This window comes from Malania oleifera, chromosome 1 (assembly GCF_029873635.1).
Source record: "Malania oleifera isolate guangnan ecotype guangnan chromosome 1, ASM2987363v1, whole genome shotgun sequence".
NCBI lineage: Eukaryota > Viridiplantae > Streptophyta > Magnoliopsida > Santalales > Ximeniaceae > Malania > Malania oleifera.
This window is the reverse complement of record NC_080417.1, coordinates 146,777,079-146,801,119: the sequence shown is the minus strand read 5'-3', so window position 1 is coordinate 146,801,119 and position 24,041 is coordinate 146,777,079. Positions and strand designations below refer to the sequence as shown.

The following is a 24,041-nucleotide window of genomic DNA, read 5'->3' as shown; positions in this document are numbered from 1 at the left end:
AAATATATTAATTATACTAGCTTCATTGTAAGGAATAGATAAGAAATAAATAACTATTTTAAAATATTTTTATAAAAATGTCTATCCCTTATTACATGCATGAACTAATTAAAAAATATTCATGAAATAAATATTCTCTCTACTCCATTTTTCTTTGCATTTTATTTTATCTCAAAAAATAACTGTTTCATGAATCAAATGGAGCTATTAAAAGCTTTCAATAACTCCTTTGTTTTCAATTATTGCATATGTTTTAAACAGTATCATTCCTAAAATCACTTACAAGTAAAAGTTTTGAAAAAACATGTTTAGAGCTTTTGATAGCATATGATAAGAGAGATCCTGAAAATTTCTAGGTTAAGACCACCAGATGCTCACATTTAATTCAGAATCAAACAGAAATTAGAAATCTTTAAACCTAAAATTCATATATTTTTTTCACAAATAGACTACCTAAATTCAAATTCAAAACTCTCATAATAAATTTGAGTCTCAGCAATGAAGATTCATTGCACAAGACAAAAAGTGATGTGACCAATACATTATGCCCATGAAAGGGCTGGGCTTGTAATTTCATGTTTACATCTTTACATTTTCTTTGGTATTTGTGTGAAAAACCCAAAAACTCTGTTCAGTTCAAACAACTTCCAGCGAGTGTACTTACATGTATAATCAAACCCTTCACCACAAAAAGGCAGCAAGGAATTGCACGCCAGCGCTCAACAAGAACTTTTCAACAGCATTCACCAGCAAAATTGAGTTACAATGCAAAGCATAAACTCCATCAGTTGCTTCAATGCACACAAAACTGCATGTTTCATCGGTCTTTCAACCCTTGGCTGAAACACACAACTAGTTGAATCCGCCAAAAAAAAGGGCAACTCAAAACTTTACAATGGGCAGAACACTGATCTAGATTTCTCGAGTCTGTGCCTCTGCAGTAGAATGCAGACATCAGTATGCAATGGGGTGAAAAAAACAAGAAGAGAAGAACTATCCAACCATATATATTATATATATTAATCAAAAATTTCAACATGGTGTTAGAGCAGGTTATAGGAGGTCCTGGATTCTAATCTCATTGAATGAATTCATTCTGTTGTGTTAAAAAAAAAACTATTGTATTCACTGTAATGGGTGTTATGCATCATGAGTTTATCTCTATACAAGCTGTCGGGCCGCACGCATGGGGATTGTTAAAGCTTAATATACATTGTTGGACCACAACATAACAGCTGAGCTTTTAGGCAGTGGTAATCTAACAATATATGTATTGTTACAAGGTTCCCTCACGATTCCCAAATGATTTTCCCCCTCCCGTCTAAAATTCCGGGGTAACACCCCAATCAAATCCTGCACCACCCCATAGAGAGGCCAGGCAATGAACTGGGCTCAATGCCTGGTTCAATATCCAGCCATATGGACCAATCAGCTGCTGTCTATTATTGAACTTGAATATCCCGCCTTAAATCTCTCTTCTACCAGGCTAATGTTGAAACTAAAATTTCCTCAAATGTGCTTGAATCATGATAATTCACTTACAATGACAAGGAACAGTGAGCCTCCAGCAGAGCAACTTCCTATATTTCAGAATGTCAACCAATTTCCTATGCAGTTGGACCAGTCAAGCATGCACTTTTATGCAGAGCCTATCAATTATGGTCCCAGGTCAAAACAATTGAATGATCTATTGCCTATTTAGCAGCCATTCAGACAGGAGGATGGAGGAATGAAACAAAGAAATTTTAAAGACTATCCCCATATAGCTGCAAGTTCAAAGTTTCTGATCATCTTATTGACATCTCAGTTACAAAACACTTTCTTGCTTTCCTCCTTAAATAGTATAACTTTGATCAAGTTCAATATTCTTTTGAAATTTTTCCACAAATTATTAAAAAAATACTTTCTATTAGCAAGATGTAAACATTGCCCAATTTGTGCATGGTCCACCTTGCAAAAGACAAAGCAGTACGGACAGCAAATATAGAAGAGGAACAAGGACCAACTATTTCTATATCAAAACTGTGTGTCTCAGATCATCTCAAAAGAGAGATGAAGGGTTTGGGGTTTGCCCAAACACTGCTGTACTTCTCCATGGAGCAATTTTAAGCTTTTAAAGCAGAATGATACCAGAGAAACCAAAGTGGTACAGTGATTCCTGAACAGATCATCTACAGAGGCTGGTGGTAAGTGTTCAAGAAACTCAAGATGGGAACGGCCAAATTTGGAAGGATGGTAACTTCAAAGCAAATTGCTTCTTCATGAATGGTAACTTTGAAGGGAATTAATTCTTCATATTTGAATTCCTGAGGTTTTTCGACAAAAAACTACCAACCACCATGGGGTGAAGTTATAAATTCTACATTAGGCTATATATCCAGATTATCAGTCATTTAAGAATTGGAATAAAGGGCGGCAGACCCTGTGGACACTTCCAAACCCACCCATAGATTTTGAGGCAATGTTTCCTATGGTAACGTTCGGGTTTGTAGAATGAGAACAGGAACGGACTCGCAGTAAAGCAAATGCTCAGAAATGTGGATGTTAGGGGTATACTTAAATAGACACATTATTAAGAAAGGTGTAATAACACTTGTCTATTTTGGAGAGGATGTTGTGGTATTTTCTAAATCTAAGAAGGATTTTCTGCTCTGAAATAGATTAATATAATGATGGAAAATAGAATTAAAATGTGATGACACAACATCCTAAATCTAGAAAAGATTTCCTGCTCTGAAATAGATTAAAAATGACAGAAAATGTAACTAAAATGTGATGACTCCCACTTTTAACTAATAAAAAAAAATGTGTTAATGTGAAAAATTTTGAATTAAAACATTGGATTGTTAGATTTAGCACTCTAGAACAAAAAAGTTCTACATTTCAGAACACTCGTACCAATACGTGGTTTGCTACGTTGTTAGCATTTTCTGCTAAAGTATGATATGGGATGTTATTATTTAATAAGCAGGGATTAAGGAGTTTAATGCTATGCTGTGAACACATCCAACTTGTTATTTGGATTTTCTAAGAAGTTCTGGTTTAAGGGACTCATTATTGGAGCACTTGAAATTACTTCATTTAATTTGCTTAAGAATTGATTATGATATCAAATTCATTGAAGCATATTGAATGCTTATAAAAACATAGCATAGCAGTGATGCTTTGGATCCTTTAAGTAAACTTGAACAAGGGTAAACTTCATGCAAGTAAAGCATAGCTACATGCGCAAGCGCAAGTGAAGAGTCCCCACAACCACACATATCCACCCATTCCTATAATCCCACACACAGGGAAAAAGGAATAAAGACAAGCAAAAAGAATAAAATACAAATTAGCAGAATAAAATCCCTACCTCACGACAACATGATACAGCCAGCTGTGCCTTTAGCAAGCATTTGCAACTGATTGGTAACCTCTTCATGCAGCTTCAAATCTGCATACAAGTTCCCAGAATAGGATACATTTATCCTCTCCAGCGCAGGAGCATATTTCAACAAAAATTTCAGTAAACACATCTCTGCATGTTTCCCATGAAAATTCTGAAGATTAATTCTCCTGAGGTGCGACAAAAAGGGCTTATGTACTGGTTCCAAATTCCAATCATCCTCCCTGAGGCACATGTGAGGGTCAAGACCCTGAATGGGATCACAAAACAATTCAAATAAGCATATTAGTAAATGGAGCTTTTTTTCCCCCTGCCGGGCAAATAATACCATAATTAACTCCTAGGAGTAGATGCTCCATAATCTACCTTGGAAAAGACAAGAGATTCTAAATTAGGAGCACTGTGGAATAAATCAATCAGAGCCCTAAGAGCATGATATTCAATTTCCATGCTCAACTCCAAATGGATCAGATGTTGAAATATAGGAAAATGGTCTATGAGGTTTTCTGCAAGGAAAAAAGACTTTGGATCGAAGAAAGACAAAAAAAAAAAACATTGATCAGTAGCTCAATACAGCAGCATCAAATCACATTAAATATAAAATAATACTTTCTCCTGCAGTTGCTAGAAAAGAAACTGTACCTTGATTGTACCATTTGATATATTCACAGATTTAACTTTATGAAGCCCTCTGAGAAGCTTAACTCCACGCCAAGCAATTTCATTTCGTCTCTCATAAAGATTTGGAATGTGAACAGAAGCAAAAACTAATGAGGACAGGTTGCCCAAAATGTTGTCATTTGATAAATGACCAATGTATTTGAGGGATATCAGATTAGCTGCATGAATCCTGATCTCACAATCATTTATGTCATCCATTGACCCAAAGCACGGAAGATCATCTATTGTCAAGCTCGTCAGTGTAGGAATGGAAATCGTGATACTCCTTAAATCCATCCATTCACAATCCACTATTGCCAACTCTTGAAGCATTGGGCAGCTGGAAAATAGCTTTTGTGTAGAGTAGTCATCTGAAAATGTAACAAGTCGTAGGTGCAAGGTTTTGAGGTGTGGAAACGAAATGAAATTAGGAAGTTGGAGGACACAGTTCATTTCTATTTTCACAACTGTAAGGGACTCACAAGAAAAAACGCAGGGAGGTAGCATAAAAGGTTCATTTACAAACAGGCAGAGATTGAGCTCTTGAGCTTTATGCCTAACTGCAGAAGAGACCCATGCATTGACACAAGATGCGTTGAAGCAAACCCGACATGAAAGCCGAAATCTTTTCATATTTGACATGTCATGAAGAGCAAGAACTCTTTCGACAAAATTCACAAAGCTGGTTGTCTCAAGCGGATACCAATCACACCGTTCACCAAAGTATAACATATCATCAAGGTCAATATTGGGGAGGGAGGTCCACAGGTGTCTCCATCTAGTTGACAGTAAGGATGTCCCAACCGCATCTTTCATTGGAAGAAATGAGAGGACGTGATGAAGTATACAATCAGGCAAATTGCTGATTCTATCTTCTGCCTCACCAACATCCTGCCCCTCACAAAGCTTCTTGCGTTTTATACTACCCATGGTTTCATTTCATTCCTTTAGCAGAAATTATATATGGTTAGAAGGTATTCCACTTGACAGTAAAATCTAAGCATAATCTTTTCCAAAAAAGAAATTCCAGGTTTGGAAGTTAGATTTGAGTTGATTCCTAAGCTCTGGAGCAAAAGAAAAATTCCTAATGTGTACTTTATTTGCCTACAAAATCACAAGAATCCTCACAAATGAAAAAGATAATGCAAGTGCCAAGCAATCACACACCGAAAAATGCTTTTTTTTTTTTCCCCAACTTAAATTAAGCAAACAGTCAATGTGAGAACTAACAGAGTACTCCTATGGAAAGTATATGAAACGCCTTAACAATCATCAGCAGTACTGATCTGATCATTTCGTCCGTAGAAGCATTTTCCTACTTAACTCTGAAGCAACACTAAATCATCCTCCAGTGCTCCAGACAAATCAAACAGGGATAACTAACCAGAAAGAAACTCTAGAAATGAGGCAATCTCCATTCACAAACTTTGATCTTCCTAAAAATTAAAAAAAAAAAAGGAATATAACTTCCAAAATAGCAGCTGAACTTCATATATAAACTCAAGTACTGCTACTCAATTAAAAGCCAATTCAAAAAAATTAAAAGATTTCGAAATAAACATCATCATCGGCACGATCATCATATAATATCTCCACATCAAAACAACAGGACACAATCTCAGAATACAAAATAAACCCATGAAAATCAAAATGGCTGCAAGCATCCCACGATGCAAGAAGAAACCATAAATAAAAACGAAAGACAAGATCAAAGACCTAACGCGAAACAAAAGCACTAACCAGCGATCTAAAACAAGAGGCGTAAAGAGTCTCCATGGTCGAAGGACGATACTTTGATCCACAGAAGCCCTATGCGTTACGCGCAAACCAAGCCCTTCAAAGACTGCTCATGCAACAACGCTTAGAGGATGACGAAGGAAATAGGGCAAGTGGGCAGCTCAGACTTGGCGAGAATTGAAGTGGGTGGCAATAAAATGAGCATGAAACCGCCATGGTAGGGCTGTGGGGGAAGCTCAAACGAGAGGTTTCTTCCAGTGTAAGTTCGAAAGAGGAAAGGCCATGGGCGTCACTTACCACGTCAAGGCCCGCAGGCTTCACGCCAGACGAGGTGATGATGGAACAGAAACCGCCGTCTCTGCTTTCTCCTCTCTCTCTCTCTCTTCGAAGTTACAAAAATACAAATTCTAGGAGGAGTACTTGTGCTTTCAGAATTCTCCAACTTTACACTCTCAATTTGTACCCTTCTTTGCTTTCTCTTTTTGGATTTTGACTTGTGGAAAAAATGGCTAGTAGAATACAAGCTTCAACTGAGTTTTTGTGTAATAAAATAGTTGCTTGGAGAAGAATGGGGAGGGATTAGTGCTCACTGTAAACATAATGTGTGCCTGTGATTGTAAACTGTAAAATAAAATATGCCTGTGATTGTGCACTGATCTACGGAGGCTCGAGTGGTGTTTGGCTGTTGGGGATCCACTTTGAGAATCACAATACTAGTATTTATATATAATTTGAACCATAATTCTATTCTGATTTCATGTCAAAGCACAAGAACGATGGCTTACGATGATATATCACATTTTCCATTGTTGGTAAATTATTTTATAAATACTTATGATAAAATAATTTAAAATTTGGCTTATTATAAAATTAACAATTTCTCTATTTTAAGACTTGAACACCTACGTGTGTTCATACCCAACTCATTTTTTTCAAGTCATAAAGCACTTTGCCCTGCCTTTTTGAAATTCCTTTTGAAGCTATGATGAAAATTCTAACTCATTATTCATGTGTATCCAATTACTTGGGTTGAAAGATACAATATTTTGCTTCTTCTTTTATTTTTTGTTAATCGAATAAAAAGACAATTATAATTTTAGTTGATAAGGTCTCATTTCTCCCATCTAGGTTGTCTTTTCCTTTTTCTCGCACAAGAATCCTAGTATATAAATACCCAATGTTACTGTTTAGTAAAATTTCAAGCATGCAAGGCTTACATTTGCATTACTTTATCTAAATTTCATAACTAGAGCACATGTATGAGACAATAAGACCTCACTAAGCCTCCTTGTGGCAGTCATTTGATATAGTTCCGTTTAGTAGTTTAAGTTAATAAAGACAAGTATCTCAAAAGAAATTATGGTCAATAGAGACAAGCATCTCAAAAGAAGTTATCTCTTAAGTAAATTATAAACCCAACTAAAATAATAACAAAATAAAAATATGTTGAATGATCAACATGATATACTATCCTCCCACTAACATGTATAAATCGTTGACGGTTTTTGGTTGCACTGTTGGGAGTATAAAGGGAAGCCGAGAGTTATTTAAAAACATAAGATTAAAACTCTCTCTCTTCTCTCTAAAACCCTACGACCCTCCAAGCTTCTACCTTCGATTCTGGCTCTGTTAAGCCTCATTTCGATGATCAGGAATCACCACACGGTTCTTAGGAAGAATCTCTACATCATAGGTGAAGTGGAATTTCAATTTGGGGATTCCGGGGCACTATTCCAAAATTGAGGTAAGAGTGTTATTTTAGTATTTATGAGTTGATTATCTGAATTATGGGATGTATAGGCTTAGAAATGTGAATATAAATATAATTTTAGGGTTGAACTGAGGAATTGGGAATTTGTGAAAGGCAGGATTTGGTGGGAATACTGTAGACAGGTTAAGGATTTTAGCGGGTATTTTCTCAGGAATTTAGGTAGAATAATGAATAATTTATAGTTTAGAAAATTGTGTATATGCATATTTCGGGAAAACATGAATACGATAGTTGTTCTAGATATTTAGTTGATTGAAAGGAATATATTCATATGTGTGTAATTCCAGGGTTTGGAATTATGAATGCCGCAGTGGCGTGAGTTAGAAAATTAGTGAACAAGTTCAATTGATCAGGTAAGGGGAATATATGTTATACCAACTTTATTAGAAACTATACCAATTAAATATGGTATTTGATCATGAGTATTAGAATATGATTTTTTAACATATCAGATCTTGAAAATTATACAGTTTTATAGAGTATGTTTATAGAGTTTTTATTTAATTGTGTGGCATAAGAAATACTGAATTATTATAGAAAATTCATACAGAGTTTCAGAATCATGTTTATATAGTTTCTACAGAAATACGTTATACAAATTTACAGAAACATGGTTATATAGTTTTTACAAAATTATGATATATAGCTTATATAATTTTATTTATAGAGCTACAGTTATATAGAATATTATAGAATTACAATTTATATGATTATACAGAATTCAGATATACAATATTTTACAAAATCATGTTTATACAATATGTTACTGAATCATGATTACATAGTGTATTCAGAACATGATTATACAGTGTTTTTATAACCATGATTATACAGAATTATATAAAACCATGATTATACAGAATTATACAGAACCATGATTATACAGAATTATAGAACCATAATATACAGAGTATAGAGCCAAGACATATAGAATTACAAATTACAGAATATACAGATATACAGTTATTATAGTGTCATGACCATACAAAAAGTTACAGAATCATGGTTAATATAATTGATATAGAATCATGGTTAAACAAATAGATGTTATATAGAGATATTATTATATAGTATCAGACCCTGATGGAACAGAGCAGTATACAGAACATAATACAGAGCACGGTACCATTGCTATACAGAGTGCACCCATACGTCTTAAATAGAGTATGGTATTGCCAATTGTGCCCACATGCAAAGTTAAGAGCTCCCTAGCATCCGGACTAGGTGGAGCGGGTTTTTCGTGCTATAAGCATCCAGATATACATACAGTTAGGCTGACATTGGAGGGCCAACCAGTGTTTAGCCCCACCTACGGGCCACACAACCCTGTTATGAGAGGTTAAATTATGACATACAACCATCTAGGAAAGTTTTCAGAGTTATATATGTATTTATAGCATTCATAGGAAACAGTGATAATTTATTATAGATAGAACTATGATTGAATAAAAAACTTAGAAATAATGCATTTTAAATAACATAAATATGGATTATTATACATATACTTTTTATATGATATTCTATTTATAGCTTTAATTAAAGGTTATGTTTTATGTACAGACTCATATGCCACACATTAGTAATAACATGTTTCTTCTTACTGAGATGTCTCTTATCCCAACATTATAAATATTTCAAGTAACCCAGAGGGGTGTGCAGGGCCGGCTCAAAGATACAAGAGGTAGCTAAGCCGGCATAGTTCTAGGGTGAGTTTTGGGCTGTGTAGTAAAGCCCACTGTATTTTGTGGATTTTTTAGGAAGGTATATATATGTGTGTATGTATATACATGTGGGTCTGTAGAACTCTGGTATTGTGTATTTTGGATTATGTTTTGGTTATTTATGTTTTTTCGCTACATAGGTATTATATATAGAATGCACAGGTTACCACAATACCCACTTCGAGTCGTGATGATAGATGTTTATTTACAGGGTATTAAAGATTATGTTTTATAGCATGACAGAAATTTTTTTTAAAAAAAAAGGATAGGAATTTTGGGTCATTACAATTTGGTATCAGAGCCTAGGTTGCTAGGTTCTGTAGACTATAGTTTGCAACGAAAAACAATACCAAAGTATAGGAATAGATTAGGAATTCGGTGAGTCAATATTAGGGAATGAAGATGAGTGTTTAGGGTTTTGTTCTGTGATTGGGAAGTAGGATTTCCATAGTGGTTTCTGTGTCTTTCCTGGAGTGACGATTTCAGGAAAGTCACAGTAAACTATTGTCGGGTTGTGTTTCTCTATTATTGGACTGAATCTTAAATTGAGAATAAGGATGATATGTTATTGAGGGTATGCGATTATAATTAGATAAATATGTTAGTTATGTTATGCAGATAAGGTCCTCATACTATATTTATTTTCTTTTCAGGATGGATCTTGGAAGCAGCAACATGAATGCTGGAAGTAGTGGCAACGTAGGGGCTTTCAGCATAGGTGGCAGTGACTCTAAACAGATGTTGCATAGAGCAGGCCAACGGGTCATGACAGGCATTATAAGGAACTTTAGGGGATAGAACTGCCCGCCAGTTGACCCGAGTTGCTCTATCAAACAATTTACCTGTATGAATCCACTGACTTTTACTAGAGGAGCCGATGCAATTGTTGCGAAGGAATGGATCCAAGAGATGGAGGGTATATTGGCAAGTCTCCGCTGTGCAGGCAAATAGAAGGTTTTGTATGCTGTTTTTAAAATTACTGGGGAAGCCAAGCATTGGTGGATGTCGGTAAAGCTACTCGAGGAACAAAAGTTAGATTCGTAAACCCTGACATGGAACCATTTTAAAGAAATTTTCTATGAACAATACATTCACTCTCCCATTAGAGATACTCAAGCAGAGGAGTTTATGAATTTGAATAAGAGGAAGAGGCCTACGCCTCTTGGATTTCAGGTGGGCCCCAGTCGTGGGCCATGGAGGAGAGGTGGACTTAGCGGTGGACAGAGGTAGGAGACAGGGGGTCGTGAGGTCCAGGGCAAGCAGACCAATCATGTTTTCCTGACATGTGGGAGAAGACATAGGGGAGAATGCTGAGCAGGGAAGAATGTCTGCTATCAATGTGGTAGGCGGGGTTATGTAGCATGAGTTTGTCATGTGCAGTATATTATAGCATTCGCTCCTAGATAGTTTTGGGGTAGTACCTAGGCGCCCTGTGGAGGCCAACAGCGAAATACCGAGCACATGCAAGTTTACCCATCGACACCGAGAGATGCTGAGGCCGTCGAAGACGTTGTCACAAGTACTCATATTGTTCATAAACTGTTGTTTTAATTTGAATCAGGTACCACCCATTCGATTGTATCATTGGGATATGTTTAATTATTTGGGATTGAGATACAGTTGCTAGATGTTGGGTTGTTAATAGTTACACCGACTGGATTAGTAATAAGGTGTAGAAGGGTGCTTAAAAACTATCCAGTGAGCATTTAAGGAGAAAGTATTACCAACCAATCTTGTGGTGTTAAACATGCGGGGGTTCGATGTGATACTGGGCATGGATCGATTGGCAGCTAATTATGCCAAACATTGATTGCTATCAAAGAGAATTGATCTCTAGACCCTCCGGTGGGCAAGAATTCAGATTTGTGGATTCACATGGGCGCGCCTCGTCACAGTTAGCATTGGCTATTCAAGAGAGGAGGCTGCTTCAGGGTGGTGGCCAGGGGTATGCTGTTTATATAAAGGAGTTGTTGGATAAAAGGTTTACCAGGCATAGCGTGTTGCCTTGGGAAGCACCAGTTCTGTTTGTGGAAAAGAAAGACAGGACTATGAGAATGTGCATTGATTATAGAGAGATAAATAAAATGATAGTCAAGAATAAATATCCACTTCCCAGAATTGATGATTTATTATATCAGCTCCAGGGGATGAGGTCTACTCCAAGATTGACCTTTGGTCAGGATATCTTCAAGTGAAAGTTAGAGTAGAGGATATTTTAAAGACAATTTTCAGAATAGATATAGGCACTATGAATTCTTGATAATGTTTTTTGGATTAACTAATACACTGGAAGTGTTTATGGATTTAATGAATTAGGTGTTCCGTCAGTACTTAGACCTGTTTGTTGTGGTATTTATTGATAATATACTAGTATACTCGAAGAGTTTTGAGGAGCACAAGGTTCATCTGAAGCTGGTATTACAGGTGTTAAGGAAGAAGAAATTATACGTTAAGAAATGTGAATTTTGGTTGAGGCAGGTTATTTTTCCTCAGGCATGTGATTCTCCGGGGACGATATATTTGTAGATCCAAGCAAAATAGAAGCAATGGTGAATTGGGTGAGACCAAGAAACGTTCAGGAGATTAGGAGCTTCCTAGGTTTGGCAGGATACTACCGATGCATCTTTGAAGAGACTTGGATGTGTAATGATGCAACACTTAAGAATTATAGCATATGCTTCTAGGCAGCTTAAAGAGTATGAAAAGAATTACCAAGTACATGATTTAGAATTAGCTGCAGTGTTGTATGTTCAAAAGATTTGGAGACACTATTTTCATAGGGGAATATGTGAGATCTTCACCGATAATAAAAGTTTGAAATATTTCTTCACCTAAAAAGGATTAAATATGAGGCAGAGAAGGTGGTTAGGGTTTATTAAAGGTTATGATTGTATAATTAGCTACCACCAAGGGAAAGTAAGTATGGTGGCTGATGCATTGAGCCGAAAATCAGTGGATGCAGCATTATTAGCAGAGAAAATTTAGCATCCGATTCAAATGGACTTAGAGGGGTTCGGTATGGAGTTAGTAGAGGATGATTATCAGGAATTTATTACCAGTTTAGTACTACAACCTACTTTGCTAGAGAGGATTAAAGTAGCTCAGAGGAATGACACAAAATTAGTAGAGCTAATAAATAAAGTGCGGAACGGATAGGGAGAGGAGTTTAGTATTTCAGAGGATGGAACCCTGAGGATTCGTACCAGACTATGCGTGCCTGCAGATGTCGGGATTAGTAGAGCTATTTTAGAGGAGGCACATAGATCCCTATACACAGTTCATCCTGACAGTACTAAGATATATTGGGAGATAGCTGAATTCGTGGAGCAGTATTTGACGTGCCAGTAGGTAAAGGCTGAGCACCAGAGGCTGGCAGGACAGTTGCAGTCACTCCACATCTCCGAATGGAAGTGAGACCATATATCTATGAATTTTGTCACAGGATTACCATCGGAGTTACATGGTCAGAATGCTATTTGGGTGGTTGCAGACCGACTGACGAAGACTGCTTACTTTCGACCTATTAAAGTTAGCTACCTTATGAACAAACTTGCAAAGGTGTATATTCAGGAGATTGTTCGACCCCATAGAGTGTTAGTATCTATAGTTTCAGACCAAGACTCTCGTTTCACGTCCCGATTTTGGAGGAGTTTGTAGGAAACTTTGGTGTCTCAATTATCATTCAGCACAACTTTTCATCCTCAGATTGATGGGCAAACATATAGTATGATTCGGATACTTGAAGATATGGTATGAGTTTGCGTGCTGGATTTTGGGGGTAGTTGGACCCAGTATATGCCACTAGTTGAGTTCGCCTATAATAACAACTATCAGGCCAGCATCAGATGACACCTTACGAGGTGTTATATGGTAGGGGGTGTCGATCTCAACTATACTGGGATGAAATGGGTGAGAGACAAGTTTTACGACTAGAATTAGTGTAGTAGGCGTATGATAAAGTCCAACTAATTAAAAATCAAATCAGTGCAGCTTTAAATTGACTAAAAAGTTACGCAGAAACTCGTTGCAGGGAACTAGAGTTTGATGTGGGAGATTAGGTATTTCTGAAAGTAGCACCATTGAGAGGAGCGATGAGGTTTAGAAAGAAGGGGAAACTGAGCCATAGGTTTATTGGCTCATTCGAGATACTTGAAAGAGTGGGTCCAGTCGCTTACAGGCTAGCTTTACCACCAGCTCTATCCATAATACACGATGTATTTCATGTTTCCATGTTGAAGAAATACATCTCAGATCCTTCCCACGTAATCAGTTATGAGGGAATAGAGTTCAGAGATACACTAGCATATAAGGAGATGCCAGTACAAATCTTAGAAAAGAACAGGAGTTGCGTATCAAGAAAATTCTATTAGTAAAAGTCTTGTGGAGGAATCATGCAGTGGAGGAGGTCTCGTTGAAGTTAGAAGAGGAAATACGACAGAAGTCCCCACATTTGTTCAGCGGGGATAAGCATTTATTATTACTATTACAATAAAAATTAATTATTTTTAAAAATAATTATCATAAAAAATAAAAAATAATAATAATCATAATATAAATAATATTTTATATTATAAAATAATAACAATAAAAAAAGAACTATGATAATGAAAAGTGAATATAATTTTAACAATAATAATTACTGTAAAAATAATAAAAATAATAATAACAACAATAAAAAATAAAAATTGCTCTCATAATAATCGCCATTATGAAAAAATAAAAAAATAATAATAAAAAAATAATAATAACAAATAACAATAATAATACTAATTTTTATTATTATTGTAGAAGTAATAACAAGTAATAATAGATACAACAACACTAATATTTATTATTGTAATAATAATAATAATAATAACACCAAAAAAAATAATTATTATATTAACGATAATTATTATTACAAAAATAATAAAAAAGCATAACAGTTAATAATTATTATTCAGATAGACTAGCATTTGTCTTCATTTGATAAAATTGAACTTATTTTATAATTAAAAAGTTATTATAAAATTTTAAAAAAGTAGTAAAAATATTAATTATTATTACTATTGTAATAAAAATAATAACAACAAATAATCATTATAACAACAATAATATTATTATAATAGTTAAACACGGTGAAAATATATCCTTGAACTGTTAGAAATTGGGTAATGATCACTTTTCTTTCATTGAAAATCAAATCACCTCATACATAAGGTTAGCACTAATGCGTCATTTGTAGGCACTCCCACTCCTATTATTTGCAATTGGATCACATTCAATTTTATCAAAGTCATAATAGATCATAACACTACTTCTGTTTGATATCTTTGAAAATGAAAATCAATACAAATCCTCTTATTTTGTTTTCAGTAAAATCAATTTTGTCAAAATTTAGAAAAAAAAAAAAAAAGAGAAAAAAGATGATTGCATTACTTGTGTCTCGATGATTAGTTGAAGCAAAAATAAATAATTAAAAAGATCAAACGTGTATTATTGATCCCCAAAAAAGAAAAGCAATAACAAAAAAATCTGCCATTAACGAGACCCAGACAAAAATTACTTGCCTTGCAAACCCAAGAATTAGAAAAAAGACGACCTTCAATTATTCAACAAGGCGTTGTATCATGCTTAAAATTGGAAAAAAAAAAAAAAAAAATTCAAAAGTAAGGAAATAAATGGAAGAATACAACAGAATCAAGTTGTTGATTGGCATGACACATGAAGTTGAATCAGTTTTATTTGTTGATATTTTTTAGGAGTTGAATTAGATTTATTTGTTACTATTCTTTAGGAGCTGAATTAGTTTTATTTGTTGCTATTCTTTAGGAGTTGAATCAGATTTATTTGTTACTATTCTTTAGAAGCTGAATTGAATTTCTTTGTTGCTATTCTTCAGGAGTTGAATCAGTTTTATTTATTGCTATTTTTTAGGAGCTAAATCAGTTTTATTTGTTGCTATTCTTTAGGAGCTGAATCAGTTTTTTTTTTGTTAGGATTATAACCATTTCTTCATACTAATTTTTAGACAGATTTTTCTGCAATTCAAATTCAGTTTTAACAGATTTTTCTACGATTTAGTTGTCAATATGCTGTATAAATATATAGTTCGTTGCTCAATAAAATTTAGCCTTCTGCAGTCTCTAAATTAGCTTCTCTCATTATCCTTAGTCTCTGTTTTTTTTATAAAAAATATCCAACAAATTGGTATCAGAGCTATAGTCTTGAGGGACCTGTAAGATTGAGAGAGCTCAAACACAACAACTTATTCAGAATGAATTCAGAAAATTCATTCACTGCAATTGCACCTCCAGTGTTTGATGGAACAAATTATCAAATGTGGGTTGTTAGAATGGAAGCCTCTCCTAATGCTAATGATCTATGGGAAGCTGTTGAACAAGTATATGAAGCTTCAGCCCTGCCAAATAATCCAACTCTTGCACAAATCAAAAATCAAAAGGAGATGAAGTAAAGAAAATCAAAAGCAAGAGCAACCTTGTTTGCAGCAGTCTCATCCGCCATTTTTACCAAAATAATGACACTAAAAACAGCCAAGGAAATTTGAGATTTTTGAAGTAAGAATATGAAGGAAATGAAAGGGTCAAAAGGATGCAAGTGCTGAATTTGATCCGAGGATTTGAGATGCAAAAGATGAAAAATCAGAAACAGTCAAGGAATATTTTGACAGACTTCTTGGCATTATCAACAAGGTAAGACTCCTTGATACTGATTTTACTGATTCTAGAATTTTTCAAAAGTGTTTGAATAGGTGTGATCCCAAGAGAGGGGAGGCGTGAATTGGGTTTTAAAAATATTTTGGTTAATTTAAACATTTACACATATTCACCACAGTTCATATCTCATTCAATATAATAGCGTGTATGAAAAATGATGAAGCTATATGTTCAAACATACACGTGTGGCATATCTCATTTAACTCAAAAGTATGCATGCAAATATTTATAATAGTAAATTAACAAGCATACACATATGGAAATTAAAGTACAAAAAGTAAATGAGATAGAGAGAGAAACACACAATATTTGTTATTGAGGTTCGGCCAAACTAGCATACATTCCTACCATGGGCATACCCCCCCAAGGATTCCACTATCCCTACTCACTTCGTGGGCTCGGTTGACCAAAGCAAAAAACTAGTCGACCACTCAAGTGGTTCAGTCGACTATCAGGATTTTAAACTAAAGGCGTCGATCGATCGTGGGCATTGGAAAGCAAACATACACACGTCGGTTGACTAGGGTAGATGAGTTCAAATTGGCTCAATCAACTGAGGCTTTGACTTTGGTCAACTTCCTAGTCGGTCGACTGAAGTGATTTGAACTGGAAAGTTCAGTCGATCGAGACTTTTAACTAAGCCTAAAAACCCAACTTCGGTCGACCGAAGTCTTTGTAAGCTCTAATTTGACCCTAAAGCTATTCCAAAAACTTTATATGATTTTAATCTTTTTAGAAAAAGGTTTTTGGTGAAATGTTAGGCGTCCTATGGTCAACCTATGGCCATCTGAGCATTAAATCCATATCATGCAGATGCATGCATTATTATAGACCAAATGATAAAAATAAATGCATATACAATTAAAAACAAATGTCTGCGTCTTTCTTTTGCTCTTCAAGACTTCATGGAAAGCGCCTAAGGTATAGTCTTTACGTCCTTCATGGCTTCCATTTCCAGTCTCCTTGTATGTGTGTTGAATTATAACTTGTTCAAAATACTAGGCACACACATGAGACACTTGTGTTTGTTAACAATAAGACCGAGATCAGACTCAAAAAGTCAACAAAAAGGTCCTAGTCACAATTCCTAAAAAGTTTGAGGCTACAATTTCATTTTTGGAAAACTTAAAAGATCTGTTAAGCATTACCTTGGCAGAATTGTTGAACGCACTATAGGCACAAGAACAAAAGAGTATGAGGCAAGAAGGATTTGTGGAGGGGGCTTTTCAAGACAAATCACAGAACAACAATGGTGGGAAGAACAACAATGGTGGCAAAAAAACAAAAAAAAAAACACATAACAAAAGCAACAAGCCTGAAGGTAATGCAAGCAACAACAAAAATAGTCAAAGTAGCAACACTCAAGTCTTTCCACCTTACTCCTACTGCAAAAAAAAAAACCAATCATCCACAGAATAAGTGTTGGTGGAGGCCAAATGTAAGATGTCACAAGTGTGGTCAGTTAGGGTACATAGAAAGGATATGCAAGACTCAACAGCAAGAAGGAGAAGCCAAGGCTACTGAGGATCAACCTCAAGAGGAGCAGTTGTTTGTGGTATCATGCTTTGCCACCAACTGCTCCATATAAAGTTGGCTTATAAATAGTGGTTGTGCAAACAACATGACTTATGATCGAGAGCTCTTTAGAGAGCTTGATAAGACTGCCATTTCTAAAGTCAGAATTGGAAATGGAGCACACATTGCAGTACAAGGTAAATGAACAATAGCGATTGAAGGCCACACAGGTCTGAAATTAATTTATGATGTTTTATATGTTCCTGAAATTAATCAAAATCTTTTAAGTGCTACTCAGTTGTTGGAGAAAGGCTATAAGGTGTTGTTTAAAAACCATGTGATTAAAGATACAAAAGGTATAGAGGTGTTCAAAGTTCAAATGAAAGGCAAAACCTTTGCCTTGGGTTTGATGAAAAAGGAGCAGGTTGTTGTACACAAAGAAGATTGCAATACAGTGCTTTGGCACAAGAGATTGGGGCATTTCCATCATGCCGCTCTACTTTTCATGAAGAAAAACAATCTGGTGAAAGGCTTGTCTGAATTAGAGGAGGAGTCTCCTAAATGTACTACCTGTCAGTATGGGAAGCAAACGAGGCTTCCTTTTCAACAAAACAAGGCTTGGAGAGCTACACAAAGGCTGCGATTAATACACACATATGTGGGAGGACCAATGAAAACACCATCATTGAATGGCAGTAAGTATTACATTGCTTTCATTAATGATTACTCAAGAATGTGTTGGATTTATTTTATAAAACTTAAATATGAGGTTGTTGACATCTTCGAGAAGTTTAAAGCTTGGGTTGAAACTCAAAGCGGATGCAAAATGCAGGTGATCAGGTCTGATAATGGAATTGAATATACTGCTGAAAAATTTAACAAGTTTTGTGAAGATGCAGGCATCGAACATCAGCTGATAGAACCTTACACTCCTTAATAGAATGGTGTTGCAGAGAGGAAGAATCGGACAATTATGGAGATGACAAGGAGCTTGCTTCATGAAAAAGGGCTGCCAAAGAAATTTTGGACCGAGGCTATAAATACAGCAATTTTTCTGTTAAACAGATTGCCAACAAAAGATTTGCTGAAAAAGACTCCATTTGAAGCATGGTATGGCTATAAACCAAAGTTGCTTAATCTGAAGACATTTTGTTGCCTATGTTTCTCTTACATCCCTCAAGTTAAGAGAGATAAATCGGACGAAAAAACAGAATCTAGTATTTTTGTAGGCTATAGCTCATTTTAAAAGGCCTACATGATCTACATACCACAAAGCAACAAAGTAATTGTTAGCAGGGATGTACAATTCCTTGAGTTAGATAATTGGAGGGAGAATGACAAGAAGCTTAAGGTTCGGGAGGAGAATGAAGATATGGATGATGAACCTATTAGAGGAACCATATCACTCTCTAACATTTATCAGAGGTGTAATGTTGTTGTAATGGAGCCTGCAGGGTATGGAGAAGTTGCAACTGATCAGAAGTGGAGAGATGCAATGAAGGAGGAGCTAAAGATGATTGAAAATAACTAGACACAGGAGTTGGTAGACAAACCTAAACACAAGAAAGCTATAGGAGTCAAGTGGGTTTACAGGACCAAGCTTAATCCTAATGGTTTTGTAAACAAGTACAAGGCAAGACTTGCTGTCAAGGGATATGCCCAGATGTTTGGGGTATATTTTTTTGAATCTTTTGGCCCAATTGCCAGGTTGGATACCATAAGGATGTTGCTAGCTCTTGCTGCACAAAAAGGCTTGATTATACACCAAATGGATGTTAAGTCCACCTTTTCGAATGGATACTTAGAGGAAGAAATCTTTATGGACAACCAAACTGCAATTTCAATTGCTAATAATCCACTGTTCCATGGCAACACAAAACACTTCAAAATAAAATTTTATCTTCCAAGAGAGGTACAAATGGAAGGAGAAGTGTAGTTGATCTACTACAAAACAGAAAATCAAAGTGCTGACATCCTAACAAAGACACTTCTAAAGATTAGATATGAATTCTTGAGGCAGAAGCTTGGTGTATGCAGCTCCAGAGTCAAGGAGGAGTGTTGACTGGCATGACTCATGAAGCTGAATCAGTTTTATTTGTTACTATTCTTTAGAAGCTGAATCATATTTATTTGTTGCTATTCTTTAGGAGTTGAATCAGTTTTATTTGTTGTTATTCTTTAGGAGCTGAATCAGATTTATTTGTTGCTATTCTTTAGGAGCTGAATCAGATTTATTTGTTGCTATTCTTTAAGAGTTGAATCAGCTTTATTTATTGCTATTCTTTAGGAGCTGAATTAGTTTTATTTGTCAGGATTATAACCATTTCTTCATGCTGATTTTTAGGCATATTTTTCTGCAATTCAAATTCAGTTTTAGCATATTTTTCTACAATTTAGTTGTCAATATGTTGTATAAATATATAGTTCATTGCTCAATAAAATTTAGCCTTCTACAGTCTTTAAATCAGCTTCTCTCATTATCCTTAGTCTTTGTTTTTTTTAAAATATCCAACAAAGTCCTAGTTATAGAAAGAATCCTGATTCCTTACTGTTTACACTCACATATGAATGGAGAAATAAAAGTGGTTGATTAAAAGCACAAGAGAACCCAAAAATGTAGGGCAGGTTTTTTTAAAAACATATGATACCAAACAAAGTATTATTTAAAATAACAATTAATTTTCATAAGACTGTGATGTTCAACTTAAATTTCAGAATATATACAATCCCAGTAAGGAAGTACAATCAACAATGGAAGAGTATAAGAATCCTCCAATTCTGTCATTACACTTACCATTTAACTAACTAAAAAGCCAAAATGAAGAGTGCTAGTTTCAATTTACAAAGAGAAAGAGAGAGAGAATCATATACATATCCAGAATGAATGAAACACACTGTTAAAATCTAAAGAACAAAACACACTCATAAGATAGTGACGTTTAACTAAAATTTCAAAATATATATAATCCCAATAAGGAAGGACAATCAGCAATGGAAGTGTAGAGACTCGGTGAATTTTATCAATTAAATAATAAAAGGAGAGGAAAGAAAGGAAATTTTAAAGGGGGAATGCTGTGTTCGCCGACGAATAGGCTTCTTGAGCTCGTCAACGTGGACATGCGTCTCTTCGACGAGAACTTACTAAGAGACTGTTTCCTAAGGCCTAAATTTTGTCAATGAGGGATAAGCATTTGTCGACGAAACTCCTTCTTGGACTCGTCAGCGAGGAGATGTGGCTCGTTGACGAAGCCACGTGGACAAGCATTTCTATAAAAGGCCTATAACTCATTTTCTATGAGCAAAACATGCATATCTCTCTCTCTCTCTCTCTCTAAAACCCATCCCCCTCTGCCTTCTCTTTAGATTTTTGGCCCAGTTCTTTTCCGATTTGATGATACGAAGCCGTCGCGCTACTCCTGAGAAGATTCTTTTCATATCTGCTGGCGTAAATTGTTGGTTGGTCCAACCTGGGTACCATCCCAAAATTTGGGTAAGTTGATTATTTTAAGTTTTATAAGGTATTTGGTGTTTCTGGACTAAAGGCAATGTGCTAGGTGAAACAATACTAGGATTTGTTGGGAAAATGTTGATTTCAGGGTGTTGAGCTAGTAATGCCACATGAGTAAATTTAGTTAAATTTGTGGCCTTTTCAGTAGTTAGGTAAGGGGATAAATCAAGTCAGTTTATTTTTTATGAAAATTTATTGTTTTAAAACAACGTGTATATACAGTAATTTTATATATATATTTGGGGATACTGCTGTTGAACAGGAAAACAGTTTTAAAACATTTAATCAGAAATATGTTCAGCTTAGGTATTTAGTTTAATACTATTTAAAACTGTGTGGCATGAGTATCATTTTACAAATATTATGTTATGTTTGATTTTTAGTAAAAGCATGTTTACAACAGTTTTCAAGAAAACCATAAATAATGTAGGAAATTATGGTTTCAGAATTTTATGATAAATAGTACAAATTTTAGTTCAGTATGTTATAATATGCTCGACATAAGGCCATGAGTGATAGTCGGCGCAAGGTCGTATATACGTATGTTATTCGGCGCAAGGTCGTGATTATGTATGATATGTCAAAATTCAAAAAAATACTATCAATCTAATTTCATGTTAAATTAGTATATGTAAACATGCTATATGTTATCAGAACCTGGATGGTTTAGTTTAGATCAGTATTCAGGGCTCGGTAGTGTAGCTATTCATTTTAGTTCAGATTAGTGCTACCACACTTGCCAGTAGAGAGTGTGGGAGATGGATAGTCGATGTAGCTTTAGTGTAGTATTGTAGACGTCCCCCTGGCAGTATGGACCAGGGTGGGGTGGGCCCATCGTACTTACAAACACATTTGACTTGGTTGTGGTCGGCCAGCCATTATCAGGTCCCGCCCTCGGGCTGCACAACCCAGTCATGGGGGGTAATGTATGACATCAGCTAGCTATCCATCTTGGGTAATACTTCAGTACTATCATTTATAGCAGATGATTTTATAATATCTGAAATTCAGTACGATTTAACATGATCATGATTATGTATGTTTTATCTAGTATTATATCACCAGTTTTTATTGAGACATGTGTTATGTATTGTTTATCTATTATAGTACGAATATACTCATACTGCCACACAACTAATATTAGTTTATTTCCCTTACTAAGAAGTGTCTCATCCCAGCTTACAAAATATTTCAGGGAATCCAGATAAACAGGTGTACCGAGCTTCGCATTAGTAGAGGCAGTTCATACCACCCTAGTAGGGGGGTGAGTTACTGAGTTAGGGTCAGAAGGTTTTTAGATTATGATCCTAGTTTTCCATTTGGTCTTTTGGAGGATTGTATATTTATAGAAATGTTATGGATCATAGTGAAGCTCTGGTTCTGTTTGTTATGAATGTAATCTATGTTTTCTGCTGCTTAGGTATCTGCTGTGTATAACAAGTGCATCCTCGGCACCCATGGGTTCAGGTTGATTTTGCTATATTGGTATCAGGGTTATTATTAAGAATGATATTTATGTATATGAGGAAAAAAGTTATGCTAGAATAGGGAGGTCGTTACAATGTGGTATTAGAGCTTAGGTTGCTAGGTTCTGTAAACTTTAGAAAGTAACAATAATAGAGTATAGGACAAAGAAATTTGAGGTTTTGTTTTGTAGTCTAGATGCAGGACTTCCGTGATGGTTTATGTGTCTTTCCTAGGGTGATGATTTCAGGAAAGCCATAGCAAACTATTGTCGGGTTGGGTGTCTAGGTAGTAGGATTGAACCTTGAATTAAGATCAGGGTTGATAAATTAATTAAGGATATTATATACTAGTTAGATGAAATGTGTTGGATATGTTATGGTAATAGGGTCGTAAAGCCAAGTTTATTGTCTTTTCAGGATGGACCCTGGAGGTGGTAGCGCGCATGCAAGTGGTAGTGAGGGTATTGGGCCCTCAGGTGTAGCTAGTGGTGACTCAGACGCAGTATTACGCAGTGTGGCTCAGCAACTCAAAGCTGAAATTTTCAGAAGCTCCAGGAAGCAGGGAGGTCCATCTGTAGGCCACAGATGTAAGATTGAGAAGTTTACAAAGATGAATCCTCTAGCTTTCTCAGGAGGAACTGATCCTGCAGTCGCTGAGAACTGGATGCAAGAGATTGAAAAGGTGTTGGCAGTGTTGCAGTGTACAGAGGAACAGAGGTTTTTATTTTCCACGTATAAAATGACAAGAGAGGTCAAGAGATGGTGGACGGCAGTGAAACTCCTGGAGCAGTAGAGATCAGTACCTATAGAGATGACATGGGACCGATTCAAAGAAATAGTTTTCGATAGATACTTTTCGGCCTCATCTAGAGAAGGTAAGGTAGAGGAGTTCCTAAATTTGAAGAAGGGATAGAAGACAGATCAGCAATACGCGGCGAGTTTTATTGAATTATCTCACTTCGCCCCGTAAATTATCCCAGGTGAGATGAAGAAAGCAAGCCAGTTTGAAAGAGGCCTAAGGCGAGAATTATATAAGCAGGTGGCAATACTGAAACTGCAGGACTTTGTCGAGCTGGTAGATAGAGCAGCTGTGGTAGAAGTCGGAGAGCGAATGGATGTTAAGGGACAGAAACAGAAAAAGAGATCTACGCCCTTAGGTTTCCAATAGGGATATAGCTAGGGTTCGTGGAAGAAGGGTGGCTACTATAAGATCGAAAGCAGGAGTTGGGGAGCCGTGGGATTCAGAGTATGTAGTTATACCCAGCCTGTCAAATTTTTGGAAAGAAACACCTGGGAGAGTGTCGTGTTGGGCTAAGCGTCTACTACTAATGTGGGGAGCCAGGGCATATGATGAGGGATTGTTAGGCTCAGATTGGAATTGCTACTGCTCCCAGACCTGCTCGGGGAGGTTATCACGCACCCCGTGGAGGTCAACAGAGGAATACGCCTCCCGCGAGAGTTTACACCTTGACGCTAGGAGATGCTAAGACAACCGACGATGTGGTGACGATATGATTAACATGCTTTCATTTAAAGTTATTGTATTGTTTAATTCAAGA

The 24,041-nt window shown here is 35.9% G+C and overlaps 1 protein-coding gene across 2 annotated transcripts; it reads right to left on the bottom strand.

The window, feature by feature from the left end:
• Window positions 1–411: 411 nt before the first annotated feature.
• Window positions 412–6,337, bottom strand: LOC131145782 (F-box/LRR-repeat protein At4g14103-like). 2 transcript variants are annotated; one of them, XM_058094977.1, is made up of 6 exons: window positions 5,789–6,227; window positions 4,531–4,993; window positions 4,031–4,419; window positions 3,755–3,910; window positions 3,356–3,638; window positions 412–935 (listed from the first exon to the last, which is right to left on the bottom strand). In XM_058094977.1, exons 2-5 carry the CDS (start codon window positions 4,976–4,978, stop codon window positions 3,357–3,359), a joined length of 1,275 nt encoding a protein of 424 aa, XP_057950960.1. In that variant the 5' UTR covers window positions 4,979–4,993; window positions 5,789–6,227; the 3' UTR covers window positions 412–935; window position 3,356. The 2 variants fall into 2 exon arrangements, with proteins under 2 accessions (XP_057950960.1, XP_057950954.1); XM_058094971.1 differs by having other exon boundaries at window positions 4,031–4,993; window positions 5,789–6,337.
• Window positions 6,338–24,041: the final 17,704 nt, after the last annotated feature.